General features: G+C 39.6%; 2 protein-coding genes across 2 annotated transcripts in view; one reads left to right on the top strand and one right to left on the bottom strand.

Moving 5' to 3' along the window:
- The window catches only part of L2HGDH (L-2-hydroxyglutarate dehydrogenase), a gene marked incomplete at its 3' end in the record, with an annotated part of 35783 nt that extends 24478 nt beyond the window's left edge, over window positions 1–11305 (bottom strand). Inside the window, exons 1-4 of the mRNA XM_084241024.1 lie at window positions 11022–11305; window positions 6591–6706; window positions 6050–6201; window positions 4265–4396 (exon numbers count right to left, since the gene is read on the bottom strand). Of these exons, the coding sequence (XP_084097150.1) occupies window positions 4265–4396; window positions 6050–6201; window positions 6591–6706; window positions 11022–11158 (537 nt within the window). The 5' untranslated portion in view covers window positions 11159–11305. The remainder of the gene's footprint in view (window positions 1–4264; window positions 4397–6049; window positions 6202–6590; window positions 6707–11021) is intronic.
- Window positions 11306–16973: 5668 nt separating this feature from the next.
- On the top strand, window positions 16974–19758 carry DMAC2L (distal membrane arm assembly component 2 like; the record flags this gene model as incomplete). The annotated part of the gene is made up of 4 exons (XM_084241025.1): window positions 16974–17080; window positions 17947–18155; window positions 18719–18890; window positions 19644–19758. 4 exons carry the CDS (start codon window positions 16974–16976, stop codon window positions 19756–19758), a joined length of 603 nt encoding a protein of 200 aa, XP_084097151.1.
- Window positions 19759–20141: the final 383 nt, after the last annotated feature.

Below are 20141 nucleotides of genomic sequence, written 5' to 3' on the forward strand. Positions count from 1 at the left end.
GAAATCTGAATTCCACATAATTTTTATATGTCACAAATTATTTTTGTTTTAACTTTTCATAGCCATTTAAAAAATGTAAAGCCTATTCCTAGTTGATAAGCCACAAAAAACAGTTGACAGGGTGAATTCAGCCCAAAGCCTGGAGTTGGTCTATCCTGGCTTAACCAGGTAGCATTTGCCCACAGCTTGTAAGAAATAGACAGCCAAAATAAGGTATTCAATAAATGTATCTTCTTATCAAAAAATCAGTCATTCACTTACCATCTCAGAGAGATAAGAAATATGTAGGGAGAAAAAGAGGAGTAGAAAAGACTTAATGATCCTATAAGCAAAATATTCCTATTATTCTGAGTCTCAGGGAAGAGAAAGGTGAAATTTATTGGAGCTGAAGATGTTAGAACCTTCTCCACAGGAAGAACTAATTTAACACTATTTGGATTCCTATGTAGTACTGACTTGTTAGGAACTTTACATAAGTAAGATCATATATTTTAACCGAATTTTTTTCTTTTTTTTTAATGATTTATTTATTTATGCATACAAGAGCTGGGGTACAGGCCAGAGATGCAGGGGGTGAGAGGATCCACCTGAGATAGAGTGGGGAACAGAACAGGCAGACTGACTGAAATAAACGGCTGAGGGGAGCAGCAGGTGAGACAGGAGAGGTCTGCCACGCCATGTGGGTTGCTCCCTGGCCAGCCGGGGATCGAACTCGTGCTGCAGAAGCTGTGGCTTTCTTCATAGTGCGGTGCTTAACCCCTTGCACCACCAGGGAGGCTCTATTTTAACCTAACTTTAACTACACAACTAAAGATAACTTAAGAATGAAAAAGCTATTTCTGTTCGGTTCTTTTCTTGCAAAAAGGATCTGAGGTAACTTACTAAAAAAAAAAAAAAACCCACATAAATAACAATACATATTAGCATTAAACATTGAGCCAGCCAACCATACAAAATGGAAATGAAGAAATAAAATAGCTATTATTTGAAGACAACACGACTATACACAGAAAATCCAAGAGAATTTATAGACAAACTTCTAGAATCAAGTGAATTTAACAGCAAAAACGAACATGAGGTCAAAAAAAGTCATATTTTCATGTATACATGAGGAAAATAAACTTAGTAAAACAAAACTATATACAAGAGCATTAAAACATATCAAATACCTAGAAACCAACCTAAGTGACATTCAGCAGTGAAAAATATAATACATTTTTGCAAAAAAATTAAAGATCCACATAAATGGAGAGATACATGATGCTCCTGAATTCGAATTTTCAAAATTGTAAAAATGTAAAATTATCTCTGAATGGACCTACAGATTTCATGCAAACACAATCAAAAATCACAACAGGTTATCTTGTGGAGTTTAGCAAATGAATTCTAAAGTATATATGAAGATCCAAAAATAGCCAGGAAAATGAAGAAGAACAAAAATGAAGAACTTTTGCCACCAGATATCTATAGCTATGAAAAGGTTTAGTAATTAAGACATTATGACAGCGGTATAAGAAAAGTTTATAGAGGCCACCCACATACAGCCATCTGAGATCACAAAGGTAACACTGCAGGGTAGTGGGGAAATAATGATCTTTTTGATATAGTGTTGGGTCAACCGGAAATCTACATACATGGGAGAAGGGAAAATGTACCTTTACCCCTACCTCATACACAAACATAAATAAATTACAAACGGATTGCAGATCTAAACATGAAAGGTAAAACACGAGCTAAAATGAAAAGAACAAAGCAAACCAAATGTTGGTGAGGGTATGGAGCAAATAGAATGCTCCTACACTGCTGAGGAGAGTATAACTTGGGACTAACACTAAATGACTCTTGGGTAGCACCTGCCAAAGCTAAATATATGTGCAAGTTATGACCTAGCAATTTCCCTCCTTGGTATATGTCTAACATTAATGTGCACATGTTTTCACAAAAATACATGTGCTATAATCTTTACAACAATATTATTTGGGATGACTCCAAGTTGGAAACTACCCAAGTGTACGTCAATAGTAGAAAGAATCATGCTACATTCAATGCTATAAACTATTACACATCAATGACAATAAGTTACAACTATATACAACCGTATGGATGAAGTTAATAAACAATACTTAAACAATACTGAATAAAAGAGGCCAGACATAAATGAGCACATACAATATGGTTTGACTGACATAAAATTCAAAAACCTATGATGTAGTAAGTCAGGACAGCAGTTACTCTTAGAGGGAAAAGTAGTGACTAGGAGCATGAGGAGAGTGCCAAGAGGCTAGTGACCTTCTGTTTGTTGATCTGGCTATCGGTCATACTTCATGAAAATATCAAAACATCTATGATTTCTGTTGTATGTTATGATTCAACAAAAAGTTCTCCCTAATTGGAGCATATAGAAAATAAGAGTAGAAAGACAAGATGAAATGAAGAGGATAATTAGTACATAAAAATTAAAATGTTACTTAAGGGGGCCCCCCTGGTGGCGCAGGCGGTTGAAGGCAGCGCTGTGAAGCTGTCCGCAGCCTCTGCAGTATAGGTTCAGTCCTGGCCAGCCAGGGAGATGCCCACATGGTGCAGGAGAACTCTCCTGATTTGCCCGACGCTCCCCTCAGCAGTGTTTTCGGTCAGTCTGCCTGTTCTGCTCCCCGCTCTGTCTCTGGTGAATCCTCTCACTCTCCCGCACCTCTGGTCTGTACCCCAGCTCTTATATGCATAAATAAATAAATCTTTAAAAAAAAATTTAAAAAAAAATTTACTTAAGGCTTTGGATGCCCAATAGGAGTGGGGCACAGATGTATCTCCAGACTTCCTTAAGTGTCAAGGTAAACAGGACAAGGTCAGTTAAATGATTTGCAGTGTCCATAAGTACCATTCTCAGGAAGAACAAAATTAGTTTCAGAACTCTGTTCTTATTCTCAGAACAGAATGAGTCTCTGAAATTTCTCTGCAGGTTCTCAGAGCAAGATGTTGTGTAACAGTGAGCAACCTATGGCCCAACCACATCCTTACAACAGAGGTTGCAGTGAGTGACACTGTGAACTTCTCCACAGGCTGATGCGATAAAACCAAAGTACAATTCAGAGAGTAATTTGGGGTCAAGGAGTGAGATGGGGAGAACAAAACAATGACGTGTAGGTGTGCCACTCTGATGGTCTGCAGAGATGCAAAGGGGTGAACTGTCAGTCTATATATCCTCCAGGCTATGTCTCATAAAGAGGACTTCTCTAAACTAAACTTCTGATAAGCAAAGCCTGGTAGTGAATTCAAGATCACATGCTCTAAGACAGGTACCCGGAATCCAGCTACTGCAAACCGTCCACAAAACAGTGAGGGAGGGCCTCCCTGGTGGAGCAAGGGGTTAAGCATAACACTGTGAAGCTATCCCCAGCCTCTGCAGCACGAGTTCAATCCCTGGCCAGCCAGGGAGCTACCCATATGGTGCAGCAGACCTCTCCTGTCTCTCCCGCTGCTCCCCACAGCAGTGTATTTCAGTCTGCCTGCCTGTTCTGCTCCACACTCTCTCTGGTGAATCCTCTCACCTCCTGCACCTCTGACCTATACCCCAGTTTTTGTATACAAAAATAAATAAATCTTAAAAAAAAAAAAAACAGTGAAGGAGTGGGAGTGGGAGATACAGTCATTCATTAGAACAGCCACTGGAACTGGGGTTGACTGATTGCCTCTGAAAGGCTATCAAAGAAAGTCAAAATGCTGAGTTAACTATTATATGATCATTCACATCACTTTCATGAAGAAAAAGCATGTTTTAGGCAACATAATCTACAACCTACCCTTCACACTCAGACTACTTTTATCTGGCACATTTGAAATACAGACTAGACATTGTAGCTGCTTTCCCAAATAATTTTCAGTGGATAAACATCAAAATTAGACCCTCTCTGCATGCCTAATCCTTCCTTTCTAGTCTTACCTATTATTTTTCCCAACATGCCCTACATACCTCACCACTCACCACTCAGTGCTTTACCAAACAAGCAATATGAACTCAGATTTTCTCTTGCCTTTGCTTATGCTGCTTGGACCTGGTATGTTCATACAGGGAAAGAGGAAACCAAGTATTCATAGTGTTTGGCAATACACCCTTATACTTTACACCTCACTGTCTCTGTGACAGGATTATCTGAGTCTATGTGATGCTTATTTCCTATAAACTCACCCCCAGCCTCCATGTCACAGGCCTGAGCCCTGAATAAAAATACCCCTGTGAACATACGTATGGGGTTAGTAAATCACTTACCCTACAATACGGCTCCTTCTTTTTTATATTGTCTGACTGGATCAGCCTCAGGCCTTGGACACCATTCCGTAGGCCTCTCTCATATAGAGCCTGAAGCCTAGGAATTTCTTCTTGTTCAGTAGCTACTATAAGCTAAAAAAAAAAAAAAAGAATATGGATAGAGTTAAACCTATCATCAGCTATGAAAGATTAAAAAGCTACAAAAGATTATCAACATGAAATCATAAATTATTGTACAACTCAAATTGGATTGATTTAAAAATGTGCTCTCCCTTTCTTCATGACCTAATTTTCTTTTCCTACCAAAAAAAAAGTTATCTTAAGAAAACTGCATTAAGATTATTTTTTCCCAAAGGTGAGCTATAGTCTCAGTTTCCATTTCTGCTATCATAGTCTCTATATGTACCTTGGCCAGAAACAACCCTCATCATTATCACCCCCTCAATCCTAGTAAGGAGAGAAGCACAAGTTGCTTAGTCTTCACATGTGAAAAAGAACAAAAAATCCCAAACAGAAATACCTACTTATGTCTCTAAGAATATGTGAAAGTACATTAGAAAACCAGTATTTAGTATAAAGAGACATCATTAAGAGAAAAAAAATACCCATTTTATTTTGCAGAATAAAACATATTACAAAGTATTTAGTGTGTTCTTTTGCAGAGAAAAAAAAAATAGTAAAAAAAATTTTTTTACTGCAGTCTGTTTTTTCTATTTTCCAGGCAAAATATTCTGGGCAAAATGTCTGTTTGAAGCAGTTTCTTCCTTAGTACTTCACAGTTACCAGCAAAGGAAAGCACAGAAGCAGTCACAGGTAGATCAGAATTCACAGATAACTACTTCATAGCAAGAGCTAACAGAATTTAATGAGGTAATACTTTTTAATGATAAGGTTATTTAAATTAACAAATAACCTTAAGGACAAAAGTGGACTCAAAAGACATGATCAGGAAAGTAAAACAATTTACATAAAGGAAGAAATATTTATAAATTACATACCTAATAATGATCTGTTATGTAGAATATATTAAGAATTCTTATAATTCAATACCAAAAACTAAGAATATAGTTTTGTATCTTGGTTTTTTTCACTTAACGCTATGTCAGGGCCATTTTCTCACTTCATTTTAAAAAATCTTCACAGCCTCTTTAATAGTAACATGAACTTTATTCTTTAAAATTACATAGAGAAGGGCCTCCCCGGTGGCGCAGCGGTTGAGTGCTGGGTTGCGAAGCTGCCCGCGGCCTCTGTGGCGCCGGTTTGATCCCCGGCTGCTCCCCGGCCACCGGAGGAGGGTCCCACATGGCGCGCAGACCTCTCCTGCCGACCGCTGCTCCCCTCAGCAGTGTACTTCCATCCTTCTGCCTGCTCTGCTCCCCGCTCTGGCTCTGGTGAATTCTCTCACCCTCCCGCGCTTCTGACTGTACCCAGTGCATGTATAAACAAAACAAACAAACAAACCAGCAAACAAATAAAGCATGCCTCTATAAAAAAAAAAAAAAAATTACATAGAGAAGGGGCCTCCCTGGTTGCACAAGGGGTTAAGACGCAGCCTATGAAGCTATCTGCAGCCACTGCAGGGCGGGTTTGATCCCTGACCAACAAGCTACCCTGCTGGTGCAACAGTCCTTTCCTGTCTCACCCACTGCTCCCCTCAGCAATGTATTTTGGTGGATCTGCCTGTTCTGCTCTCCACTCTGTCAAGCATTTTTTTAATTCAACGTTAAACATCATCAAAAAAATGCTAGTTACAAAATATGTCAAGGACCTAATAAAATATCATACCTTGCCACATTGCTTGTAGGAAATTCCCTTTTGGTTACAATACTCATAGATGAGGGCTGCGCCTTGTACACACAATTTAGCTTTCAGAGATTCGGGTTTATAATAAATCCCGCTATGTATGACACCACTGTTATGCCCAGTCTGGTGAACAGCTACAGAAAAAGACAACAAAGATTTTAAAAAGTACTTGATCCATCTAAAACCGAAGAAGAAAAGGAACAAATATAGCTGCCTCCCCTGGTGTATATATCACATCTCTCCAGCCTACCTCTAATTTTAGTTACAACTCTGGTGTCCAAGCTCACCCCTCACTACCAGCAAATCACTTCATTCCTTCCATGTTTATTCTCCCCACCACCTCATTCCTGCCTCAAATAACCTATCAGTAAATCAGTTGGACCCAAGTCCAAACCTAGGTTCTGCTTTCTGGAAAACACAACATAGGATACTAACATTGATATTCAGCATGAAAGATGTAGAACTGACTAAATGAGCAGGTGCTCAGGCTAAGTCCGAAGGAAAACACTGGTAACATACATACCTAAGTCTTTCTCCTTTTCCAGAACACCAATGGAAAGTGATGGATGTCGCAGAATGAGTGCTCTGGCAGAGGCAAGACCCACAATTCCGCCACCAATAATGACTACATCAAATGAGCTTGAAGAGAAAATCACCTTTAAAATAACGTATATTTACAATAGACCTGATCAAAGTCAAATGCATAATGTACATCATCAAAAGACAATTAAATTATTAGTTTGCAATCAATACAATCAACTATTTCTTGTAATTACACTAGTTGTTTCATATTCATGAAGAAACCTTTAAAAGTAACATGCATGGCTGGTCAGTAGTATAACAAGCTACCCCCAGCACCAGGGTGGTTAGTAGTCCAAGCTGGCTAAATCAGTGATTACTGTGTTAAGAATCACACTCACCACTAACACTTATACTTTTAAAATTCCAGTACAATATTCCTGAGGATAACCTAACATATTAAGTCTTGAATGCCTTAGCAATAATTCATAATTTTTTGTTGTTGTTGAGAAGAAAACAGCTAGTGAGAACATTAAACCCTGTAGACAAAATAAATTCTGATATACATTTATTTCAAAAATTAGAAATTAGGTATGTACAGTGTAATTCTACAATGGGATGCTTAAAAGATTACCTCTAGCACTGACTTCATAGTCAACAAATTTATATTTTATAGGAACATGACAAATCTTGCTGTTTCTATACCCCACCTATTTTACCCCCTCCTCTATAATAATATTTTGATGCAAATCTTAAATGTTATCTGTAAATATTTCAATGGTATTGCTTAAAGTTTATATACAATACCATTACTTAAACTAAAAATATTAACAATACATTTTTATATCACCAAATATTTAGTACAAACTTCTTTTTTTGCCACAAAAGTATTTATTTTTTAAAACTTCTGTATAAAAATGCTAATGCAAAAGCTTTTGACATACATACATGCACATCTACAAACATAGATATACAAACAAAATACAGATAGTTAGATAATCATTGAATAAATAGGTACAGTTTGAATTTGGAGGACCTTTTAGGGATGCCACAGCTGAGAGTGCTATTCCTAATTTCACTTGTGTTTCAGCAAAAGAATATGTTTGGGGTCATTCCTAGAAAGTATACTCACACTGACATTGTCAATGTTAGTATGTCTCTTTCAGACCTATCACCAAGTAAGACCTCCAAAATGAGAAAAACCAAAGTAATGATGCCTTCTAATCGCTGTATCACATCATCCTCATCTCTTAGTATCACTTCTCATTATGTTTTCTCATGTTTATGTATTAGCTGCCATTTGCAGTAGAGAAGATGTGTACGTTTTTCTCCATAATACCATACATAAGTGATTGCTAGAAAAAAAATCATTAAACATTTGTGAGAAGGATTAACATAATCAGAGATCCTCTGTACAAAAAATTGTGTGAAAAAGAAAAGAGTAATCCTAACCAAATGTGAAGATATGGGAAAGTTTTCAAAATTGGTTCCTTCAAGGAATATTATCTCATACATAGATAAGGCATGAACATATGTTAAAGCATGAGAAAGCTGGGAAATGCCCAAAATGTAATTTGTGAAGCAGGTCACATCCATGACTATTTCTGTAAATTTAGCATAAACTTTTGAGAAGAAAACAGGAGAAAATCTTCAGAATCTAGGACTAGGTCAAGAGTTAATACCAAAGGCATAACCCATAAAAGAAAAAAATTGATAAACTGGACTTCAAAATTTAAAACTTTTGCTCTGCTAAAGACCCCGATAAAGGATAAGAAGACAACCAACAAATTGAGAGGAAACACTCACAAACCACGTATCTGACAAAAAAGCTCTTATCTATACTACATAAGGAATTTCAAAACAAATAAGCCATTTAGAAAATGGGCAAAAAATATGAACAATCACTTCATCAAAGAAAACAGATATATAGTTAGCAAATAAGTACATGAAAAAATGTTCATCACCATTTGTCATCAGAGAGATGCAAATTAAAACTACACATATGGGCCTCCCCGGTGGCGCAGCGGTTGAGCGCTGGGTTGAGAAGCTGCCCGCGGCCTCTGCAGCGCGGGTTCGATCCCCGGTTGCTCCCCGGCCACTGGAGGAGGGTCCCACATGGCGTGCAGACCTCTCCTGCCACCCACTGCTCCCCTCAGCAGTGTACTTCGGTCCTTCTGCCTGCTCTGCTCCCCGCTCTGGCTCTGGTGAATTCTCTCACCCTCCCACGCTTCTGACTGTACCCAGTGCATGTATAAACAAAACAAACAAACAAACAAACAAATAAATAAATAAAACATGCCTCTATAAAAAAAAAATCATCTTAAAAAAAAATAAAATAAAACTACACATAGATCACTACACCCCTTTAAGAATGACTAAAATTTAAACAGTGATAACATGAAATGCTGGCGAGGATGAGGAAAAAGTGGATCACATATATTGGTGTTGGAAATGTTATGTCTTGGAAAAGCATGGCAGTTTTTAAAAACACTAAGCATACCCTTACTACATGTTTTAGCAACAGCACTCTTGGGCATTTATTTCAGAGAATTGAATGTTCATACGAAAACCTGTACATATGCTCATAGCAGCTTTATTCCAGCCCTAATCTGGAAACAGTTTAGATATCCTTCAACTGGTGAGATGTTTAAAAAAAGAAAAACAAAAAAATGCATACCATGGATGCTACTCAACAGCTGAAAGGAACCCCCAATTAATATAGCCAACATCTTGGATGGATCTCAAGGACATTACACTGCATTAAAAAAAAGCTAATCCCAAAAGGTTACATACTATGTGACTCCACTTATATAACAATCTCACTTCTTTATTTATTATTATTTTTTTTAATAGAGGCATGTTTTATTTATTTATTTGTTTGTTTGTTTTGTTTATACATGCACTGGGTACAGTCAGAAGCACGGGAGGGTGAGGGAATTCACCAGCGCCAGAGCAGGGAGCAGAGCAGGCAGAAGGACCGAAGTACACTGCTGAGGGGAGCAGCGGGCGGCAGGAGAGGTCTGCGCGCCATGTGGGACCCTCCTCAGGTGGCCGGGGAGCAGCCAGGGATAGAACCAGCGCCGCAGAGGCCGCGGGCAGCTTCGCAACCCAGCGCTCAACCGCTGCGCCACCGGGGAGGCCCTCACTTCTTTAAATGACAGAATTATAGAGCATGAAAACAGATTAATGGTTTCCAAAGGTTAGGGTGGATAGTATATAACTATAAAAGGGTAGAAAACACATGGGATATCTTTGCAGTGATGGATCATTTCTTTACCTTAATTGTGGAAGTGGTTACACAAATTAAACCATATGATTAGACGACATAGACGCGCAAAAACTGATGAAATCTGAACAAGGTCTGTAGATCGTACCAATGTCAATTTCCTGGTTTTGATATTGTTCTATACTTATGAAAGATGTATCATTGGGTAAATAAGAGCACAGGAAATCTCTCTATACTATTTTTGCAACTTATTATAGACCTATAATTATTTGAAAATGAAAAGTACAAACAAAACCTTAACTAACCCTACTTTTCTTTCCTTAAGAAAAGCTTCCCCCAAAGAATTAACCAACCATATATCGCACAATGAATCACAAACCTATTGCAATTCTAATTCCCCTCTGTCCACTGATACACAGCAGTGTCAGCTTTTGGAACATCAAAGTTTAATCACTCCCTCTTCCTAAAAAACCTTTAAACACCTGCCAAGACTCTGAGAATAAATAAAATGTGTAGCTAAAATAAAAACCCCGTGATGTCTGTCAGATGTCATCCCACCATCTCGGTTGAGCCACACTCATTGCCCACCTTCCAGTCCTCGAAATAGCTAAAAACTTTCCAGTTTTGAAGTTTTTGCACAAACCATTCCCTCTACAGAAAACAGAGAGGGTTTTCGAATATGACCTCCAACTTTAAATTCCAGCCCCCTGAATTCGGCAGGATTTGATTAGCCACTGAACCGCTTCTCACAGGGGCAACTTCATGCTGCCTGAGCCAGGAACTGGTTGATTTAAGATCGGTTTCAAATCTTCAGCGTTACACCAGGATTGCCAGCCAATAAACAGCATATTTGATTGCTTACTATGTGCTAGGTCCTTTAATCCTCAAAACGACCACCTATGGGACAGACTAGGATCCTATGCACAAAATGAGCCTTTAAGGAGCACTGGTCCTCGGTCCAGGGGTTGAATCAAAACTAGAAGTGCTCTTGACCTCCACTCAACATAGCCTATCTTATGAACTCCTGCCCACAAATGCAGCCTTCTGCGGGTAGCCTCAAGCACCGGATGTTGGAGTTTGGACTTCAGAGGACGCCAACCTTCTCTCGTGCCCAGGACAGGGGAGCCGAGCAAGGACATAGGTTCAGCACCAGGAACCTCTAAGAAAAGCAGCAGCGCAGGCAGCGGAGGCGGGCCAGCGGCTACTCACCTGGTGCTGGCTCTGCGGCCACCCTGGCACAGACGCCTGGGCCTCCCCGGCGCGGGCCTATTCGCGGCAAAGCCCCCGGGGAAGCCCCCGTGGGCCCGTCCGCAGGCACCGCCCAGGTAACGCAGCACCGACAGCATCTCCTGCGCCCCCTCCCCTTCTGCAACCCCAGAGGTAGCCTCTGGAGTACCGGTCCAGTGCGCTCTAGCCCCGCCTCCCACGCAGCGACCAATAGGGCGCGCGCCGCCGCCCCACGTGGGAATGCCTGTGGCCAATGGACGCTCGCGGCGGAGGCTCAGGGCCTGCGGGCGCCGCTGTGACGCGAAAGACACGCGCTGGGTCCGGGCCTCCGACGCCGTAAGTAGAGGCGCCAGGCCCCGAGCGGGCGGGACTCTTGGGCGGTTTTGCTCTGCCCCTTTGCCTTCTCCCAAGCTGGCCCGACTGAAATCCCGGCCCACCGAGTGGCTGGTCTCCGACCTTCACGCCGGCGTGGGGCGGCGGGAGAAAGTCTGGGCGTGATCACGGGGAACTGTAGTTCGGTTGGGCCCAATGGCTGCCCATCCTCCCGGGCGGGCCCGCCCCTGTCAGCCTGTTTCCCTGCCCGGCTCCACCCTCATCTGCTCGGGCCCGGGGCTGGCACCTGCGGACTCCAGCCCGGCCCCCGCCGAGCGCGGGGCCCCCAGCAGGGTCCCCCACATCCTGCCCTTCGCTCGCTTTCGACTCAGGCTCCGTCAAGGCGACCACGCCCGAGAGCCTGCCGTCTTGTGGACTTCTTAGAGGGCTCCTGGCTCATGGAGTCGTCTGGCGCTGAGATGAACCATCATTTAGGAATCTGTTTATTTTTTAAAAATTCTGGTCCGAGACACGCTTTTAAATAGGCTGAGCAGGCCTGGGGACGGCGAGATGTCGGTGCATATCGCTTCACCCCTGTGTCCTGATCCGTGGTCTCTAGAAGATCTAATCTTGTAAAAGCATGTGTTTATCTCCGTGCCAGTTCACTAACCACTGTTCTTTGCGTTTGACCGTGGTTTTTAATGGCTAAGATCAGGAAAAGAATAGAATGGTAAAACTCTATAGCTGGAAGGTCTTGGCTGTTTGACTTATGTTCTAGTTATTGGTAAGGGGCTTGCCTCAGATCCTGTATAAATTTGGAAGTATTATCGTGGCCGCCTCATAGGGCTTTCTTTTATGCTTTGACGTGAGCGAAGGCTCATTGAGTGAAGAACACCGTGACGGCTTTTATGTTCAAGTGGTCTTACCGCCTCTAAAGTTGCAGATATTTTGCTTAATGGGTGAACAATTTAGGATGTTATCTGCTTGTTTTATCACAATTGAAAAAATAATTTTTTTTTTAATATTGAAGAGTCCCACGTAGTTGTAAGAAACAAAGAGATCCTGTGTACCCTGTACCCAACCTCCTCCAATTATAAGATCTTGTAAAACTATCACAACAGTATCACAACACTACACTATCACAACCAGGAAATTGATATTGGCACAACCCACTGATATTATTTAGATTTCCTTAGTTCTACGTGTGTGTGATTAGCGCTATATAGTTTTTAATCATGGTGTAGATCTTATATTCACCACCAGTCGAACTGCAGCACAGGTCCATCATCGCGTGGGTCACTCTGGTTGCCCTTTTATAACTACACCTCTTTCCTACAGGGCACCCCAGTTCCCAAATCTATTTTTACTTTCTAAAATTTCATCGTTTCAAGAATGTGATACAAACAGTTACACAGTATGTGACTTGTGGGAATTGACTTTTTTCCACTCACCATAATCCTTGAGAGCAATCCAAATTGTAGCACGTATCCAAAGTTCATTTTTTCTTATTGCTGAGTAGTGTTCCATGGTTTGGATGTACCATTGCATGTTTAACCATCCATTGAAGAGCTTCCGAGTTTCCAGTTTTTAGCGATTTTGAATAAAGCTGATTTGAACTAGTGTACACTTTTGTGTGTGAACCTGTGTTTATTATCTGGGATAAATGGTCAAGAGTCCAATTGCTTGATTATATGATAAACACATGTTTAATTTTGTAAGAAACGGCCAAACTGCTTTCCAAAGTGGCTGAACCACTTTACATTCCCACCAGCAAAGTTTGAACAATTTATTTATTGTCATCAGTATTTGGTGTTAACAGTATTTTTTAAAATTTTAACCAGTATGATAGGTTTATAGTGGAGATGATTATTTTTAGCTTTCACAGGACAGAGTTGACTAGTTACTAGATTGAATATTAGTTAACACAATTCTAAAGTCTTTATGGTGGCCTGTAATAGTTTTGATTATGATCTCAATTTAGTAAGGTAAAAGAATTATTTATACTTTTTTTAAGTAAAATTTTTTCTCCTTACCCTCTCCCCTGGAATTAACCATACATTAATTTATTTCAATCAGGTAATTTCAAATTAAGAGCTCACTTTATATGTATCTGGCTCCAGATACTTGTATTCCGGACACTGCCCTCCTCAGCTGAGCATTCGTTCACCTTCTTCCATCTAGGTCAGAACCTATATAACAAGTTAGTTCAATGAGTGCCATATATGATGTTGGCCTAGAAATGACTTTTGGGACCTTTGCTTCCAATTCCTAATTGCTCTGTTGTTCTGTTTCACCTCAGGAATAACAGTAGGCATCTATTGGGGATGATTTGCAGTGAAGTGAGATTGTAATTTGGGAAAAACTCCAATTCTGATGCCACCCAACCTCTCTCTCCATAATTTTACCACCCTCAAAAGTTTGAGGTTTAGGGCCTCCCTGGTGGCGCAGCGGTTGAGCGCTGGGTTGTGAAGCTGCCCGCAGCCTCCGCAGCTCCGGTTCGATTCCCGGCTGCTCCCCGGCCACTGGAGGAGGGTCCCACATGGCGCGCAGACCTCTCCTGCCGCCCGCTGCTCCCCTTAGCAGTGTACCTCGGTCCTTCTGCCTGCTCTGCTCCCCGCTCTGGCTCTGGTGAATTCTCTCACCCTCCCGCGCTTCTGACTGTACCCAGTGCTTGTATAAATAAATAAATAAATCTAAAAAAAAAAAAAAAGTTTGAGGTTTAATCTTTTAGCTATTGCTGTGGGCAGCCCACTAAAATAATCACGTTTACTAGGTTAAAAATAGAACAGCCTTAGAAAAAACTTGTTTTTATGCAAACAAGAACTTTCAGTCAACCCTACTCTGAAACACTGTATATATCCTGTTTTGAGTCACATGAGTCTGGACTGTAGGTCACAAACATAATTTCAAGTTTTAGAAGCCATAGTAATACAGTAGTGGCTGTTTTTTAACTTGGTTTTAAGTGGTTTCATTTCATTCATTAGAGCTAAATTCACTAACTCACCACTAGAGGTCTCCTTTTTCCCTATAGAAAGCATTCCCAGAGGTAGCTGCTTGAGTTTTTCTGAAATTCCTAAAATCAATTTACAAAATCACCTTTTCTTAAACTTTATTGCCAAATAAAATTTGATATATACACAATGGAATACTATTCAGCAATCAAAAAAGATAAACTTATGCCATTCACAGCAACATGGATGGAACTGGAAGGGATTACGCTCAGTGAAATAAGCCAGAAGGAAAAAGAAAAATATCAGATGGTTTCACTTATAGGAAGAACACAGGGAAACCATAAAAAGGATCAGAAAAAAAGACAAAACTAGCAGGCAAACTATAAATCAGAGACATTAAGCAGGGGAGGGATCAAAACAGGGAAGAGCACAAAGGTCCAGGGTGACTGTACAGGGGTGGCTTGGGGGTGGTAATTTTATGGGGACAACACCTGGGAGAAGAAATCAAACATTGTACAAAAGTGAACATCCAATTTAAAAATATATAAATAAAAATTCAAGAAATTTTAAGTGTATACAGGAATGAATGAAGATAACTTTTGGGTAAGGTCTTGGTGTTGGATAAGATTTCCACAAACAAGGTTGTGGGTGGGAGGTAGAAGGGATGGAAATGGCCTGAGTTAAAGCTGGAAATCCCAGGTTTTTAAATGAGATTGGCAGCTAGTGAACTTATTAGAGGTGGGCACGGATGGAGGGAGCTTTAACAAAAAGCTGGAAGGGACTGAGGTCATGAGAGAAGGTAGCAGCTGGAATGGCTTGCAGTAATGAAGATAGGGAAAGGTGATGTTGAGAAATTGTTGAAGAGGGCTGGTGATCCCAGCATCTCTCACTCTTCCATAGCCATCTTCCTCAGTGACTTCCTCAACTCTAAGGGATTTCCACTCAAGCTTCTTTCTAGTCTTCTTTTTTCCAAATTCTAGAATAATATAAAGACTAGAGAGCTCTGGACTGACACGAGAGAGGATAGGTTCCAGTTTCAGAGCTGCCACCAATTAGCCACAAAACACTGGGCAAGTCCTTTCAAACACATGCATTTATTAATACTCCACCCTGTTCCAGAAAGGATTTAGGCTGTCAGCAAGTTACTTAAGATCAGCACTTCTGTTTCCTCATCTTTAGATGAGAGGTCTGGGTGTCTACATTTCCTCCAGCTTTAACATTTTGTGACTCTGATTCTAATGATTCATTGACCATTTCTATTTAGAAGTTCTGCCAAACTTCACTTTTACGATATGAAAAACTGGGGAGGGAGGGACTGAACCCTGCCCTCTTGACATTGATTTCTGTTAATGGCATCACCATCCTAACAGTTGACTGGGGACCAAAACTTGGTGTCATCTTCAACTCCTCAGTTCTTTGCCCCAGCATCTCACTTGATGAGTCATGTGGAATCCACTCTGTGATCCTTCCCATTCTCCCCTCATGGCTGCCTTTACTATGGCCACATGTAGTTAAAGCTCTTGTTGACTGTCTCCAGTTCTGTTGACCCTCAGTCTTGATGCTGTTTTCTCTGAGTAATACTCCTAAAGCATAACTAACAATGTCAGTGCTCTGTGCTAACAACTTAGTGACTTCCAGTCACCTAAAGAAGATAGCCCAAATGCCCTGGCTGATCATGCTAGGCCCCTTCCTGACATGACTGTGCAAGTTGAGCACCTCCTCCTGACCCTATGGGCTAACCAAACTGAACTACACCAGCCCTTAAACATCCCTGTGTCTACTAATCACCTGACAGCTTTTCCTGTCATCTTTGTTGAAATCCTGGCCTGTCCTTATTTAACTCATTGAGATATTTTTCAGTTTCCATCATGTATTTCAAATAACTTGTTTTAACTCACTCCACCCTATAATAAATGGTCAGCTCCTTACAGCCAGAGGTCGTGTATTAATTCTTTGTTTTCATCCCACGTGGCACACTACTAGAGAAACATGAATTGAGATAAATCAGATTAAGCCAGTTGAGAAATCACTTTCCCAACTCATGGTTATGGATTCTTATACCTGGACCTCACCTGAGTAAATTGCCTTATAAATGAGAAAACCAAGGGTCAGAGAAGTGAAGTTACTTGCCAAGTCTTTCCAGGCTGTGCTTGCACAGTTCTTTGTTTGCCCTGTTCTGGTGATACTTGCAGCGTTGTACTAGGAAGATTCGTCTTCATGTCTCCTCTCCCTTCCAGGTTATAAGGGTCTTGACCACCACACTTGCTCCCTAAGTGATTTTAGTTTGCCATTTTGATACTGAATATGTCCACTCTGAGTGGAGCTGGTTTCAGCAAATTGTAGGTGCACTGCCTGAATGGACGCTAGGTGGCAGCACAGCAGGCTGACTTGTTGCACAAAGGAACTTAATGTCAAGGCTGAAGGGAAACTTGGAGACCATCCAATCCAGCCTGCATGGTTTGGTTTGGTTTTGTTTTTGTTTTTTGCAAAAAAGTAAGCAAAAACTGCTAGCCAGTGAAGGCAGTGATTTCTTCAATAACTGTTGAGTAGCAAGTGAGGCATCAGCTTTATTAGCACACGAGCACTGGAGTGGTGAAGTTGCTAAATGCATGGGATTGTATGCTAGCTGATGATCTACTGTGAATACTGTTTTTTTGTGTGTTTAGATCAAATGATGCTGCTTAGAAAAACTTCCCAGCTGTTGGTCGCCTTAAAGAAACTCCCATGGTCATGTGACTCCCGTTACTTCTGGGGCTGGTTGAATGCAGTGTTTAATAAGTAAGTTATTCTAACTAATGTGAAGGAATATGGGGGTTGTTATAGCTAGATGAATTCACTGTAGCTAATTTGGTTATTTATTATATTTCAGAAATAGTACTTTTTGTACAGTGTGTGAATATTTTGTTTAAAAACACACTAAATATACACACAAGCATTATGTAAAGACCAGAAAATAGATTATGAAATATTAATTGCCTGTTTGAGTTGCAGGATTTCAGTACTTTTTCTTATGTCTTTTGGACTCTCTAAGATGAATATTTATTGCTTTTATAATCAGAAAATCTCAGGAAATGTCATTTTAGAAAAGTTTATTCTATAGCTTCTTAAGGAATATAATTAGCCTTTTAAAAGGCTAAAAGGAAACTCAAATACGTAAAACATTAGTGGGTACATGCTTAGAAATAATCCTTTGAAACTGATGAAACTCATCTCATTTTTTAATATAACACTAATATCACTAACTAGAATTAAAAAGGCATATATGTAGAATTAATATGTATCACTTAATGAGGTTAATTTGAACATAGGTTCAAAACTTTCCTCTCATCATTAATAAAATGATAACCAAATACAGTCACTCATTCAATACATAGTTACTAAATACCTCCTGGTATCAAGCACTGTGCTACATCCAATCAGTGAAGACTTCTGTCTGCAAACACAAAAATAATGGCCTTGACAGTGGTCACTTGGAAACAAACACAAAAGCAGAAAAGGTAGAGAGCCATTGTATGTTTTTATTTTTTTTTCACTAAATATATCTTCCTTCTCAGTCATTTCGAATGAAAAACTGTTGCTATTGTTTATACTTATGTTGGTGTTATATTTAAGAATCTAATGATCTTTCTTCCTCTTGCCCACAGAGTAGATTATGAACGCATCAAGGATGTAGGCCCAGACAGGGCAGCCTCCGAGTGGCTGCTACGCTGTGGGGCCATGGTGCGCTACCATGGTCAGCACAAGTGGCAGAAGGACTATAACAGCCTCCCAACAGGCCCTCTAGACAAATACAAGATTCAGGCTATCGATGCCACAGACTCATGTATCATGAGAATTGGATTTGATTACTTAGGTAACTAACTTATTTGTTTAGGGGAAATCCAGGTGATTTGCAGTGACATTTTGTTGCAGTTGACTCATTGTTGTAGTCATACCAGTGTGTGTTTGCACTTTTCAGTACAGCCCAATTTCTTTCTTCTTGTGTATATTTATTTTTAAATTAAATAGAGGTTATAAATATCTTCCTCCTCCCAGGAAGCTTGATTCTGCACTTACCTTTACTATGTGGTTTACAATTAAAATCAAGACTTTGTTTGTCCAACTATCTTTGTTATGGGAAACCCTCAGTAATGCGGGAATCATTATATTCATACAGCTTCTGCTTGTGTGGGCATTTCTTTCCTCTAGTGCATGCACATCTGACTGCAGAATGGTGCTGTCCATCAGTAGCACAACCTATATAGTGAATACCTTGTATGGCTAACAGGGTGACTAATTTTTTCAGTGTTCCTCAGACTGAGAGGTTTCTCAGGACTTTGGACTTTCAATCCTAAAGCCAGAATAGTCCCAGACAAACTAAGACAGTTGGTGATCGTGATGGTAAAGCAGGTTCTTAAACTGCACTTTTTCTTCCAGAGGGCCTGCAGCATGTTGAAAAAATAAAGCTATGCAAGTGTCACTATATTGAGGATGATTGTTTGGAGAGACTTAGTCAATTTGAAAATTTACAGAAAAGCATGTTGGAAATGGAAATAATTTCATGTGGAAATATCACAAACAAAGGCATCATTGCTTTGTATCACTTAAGGTAGGTGGTCAGTGGCAGAGTGAAAACGATAAAATGATGTTAAAGTAAATAATCAGAATTAAACATTTGAGGATGTATGTTTAAGTTCTGCAAAATATAATTTAAGAAACTAACAACTTTCATCTGTAGTACTTTAAAGCAGTTAAAATTATCAAGCTTAATATATTAAGGTTGCGCAGGGCAACTTCCTGAAAAATATACGTCGGTCACCTAGCACGATGCCTGCTGCAGCAAGTTCTCAATAAGTATTAGCTATCATGCTTCCTCTCCATCTTTTAAAGCAATTTCCCCTATGTTCTGCCAGATTCTCATTATCACAGGAAGTCTGAGAAATTTTAAACACTGGGACCAAAAGTACTGGTTTGTTTCTTACATTAGTTGAGGCTTTATCTTTTAATAGAAACAAGTTTCTTTAAGAAATTTCCCAATTGTTGTTTCCTTTTGGGGAGTAAGATTCATATTTCATATTCACATGCAAAGAAGTTCTATACCACAACATGTGAATAGTATTTGGAAAGCGTAAACTAAAATTATTGATGTAATTCAGAACCACTAAACTTTATATAAAATCTGGCTCAATCCCTAGTGAGTTTCATTTGAAATAGTACTCTAAGACAACTGTATAAATGTCATTTTGAAAGTATAGGGTGATATAAACACATTTCTGTGTGTAATTTCTTCTAAAAGCAAGTTTATTTTTAATGTTGTAAGAGTGAAAACAAAAATTGAAGTAACTTCTTTCTCTTTTTGTAGTAACCTCAAGTGTTTGTTGTTAAGTGATCTTCCTGGAGTAAGAGACAAAGAAAACCTTGTTCAAGCCTTTAAGATAGCACTGCCTTCTTTGGAACTAAAATTGGACTTGAAGTAAAATAGTAATAATAAGTGTCTTATTTCAACTTAAAGTATCATTTGAAATTATTGATCCTAAATGGTAACAAATATAATTATCAATAGAACTGTAAGGATGTATTAGCATAATATTTCAAAGCAAAATCTATTATATGCAGAAAAGAAATATTCAGATGTGACTCACTAAAGGTACTCAATTGGAAGTGATTAAATCAATCATTAAATCATTTTAAGAGAACTGCAAATAAGGTAACATTTTTAATTCTAATATAGTTCTTATTTTATGTAAATATCTATACAGACATGTCTTGATATAGATACTTGTGACTCAGATGTACAACACAGATACTCTATTGTATTTTAACAGAAGCATGTTACTATAAATGCACAATTATAAAAAAC

This window comes from Talpa europaea (assembly GCF_964194135.1).
Source record: "Talpa europaea genome assembly, chromosome: 8".
Lineage (NCBI taxonomy): Eukaryota > Metazoa > Chordata > Mammalia > Eulipotyphla > Talpidae > Talpa > Talpa europaea.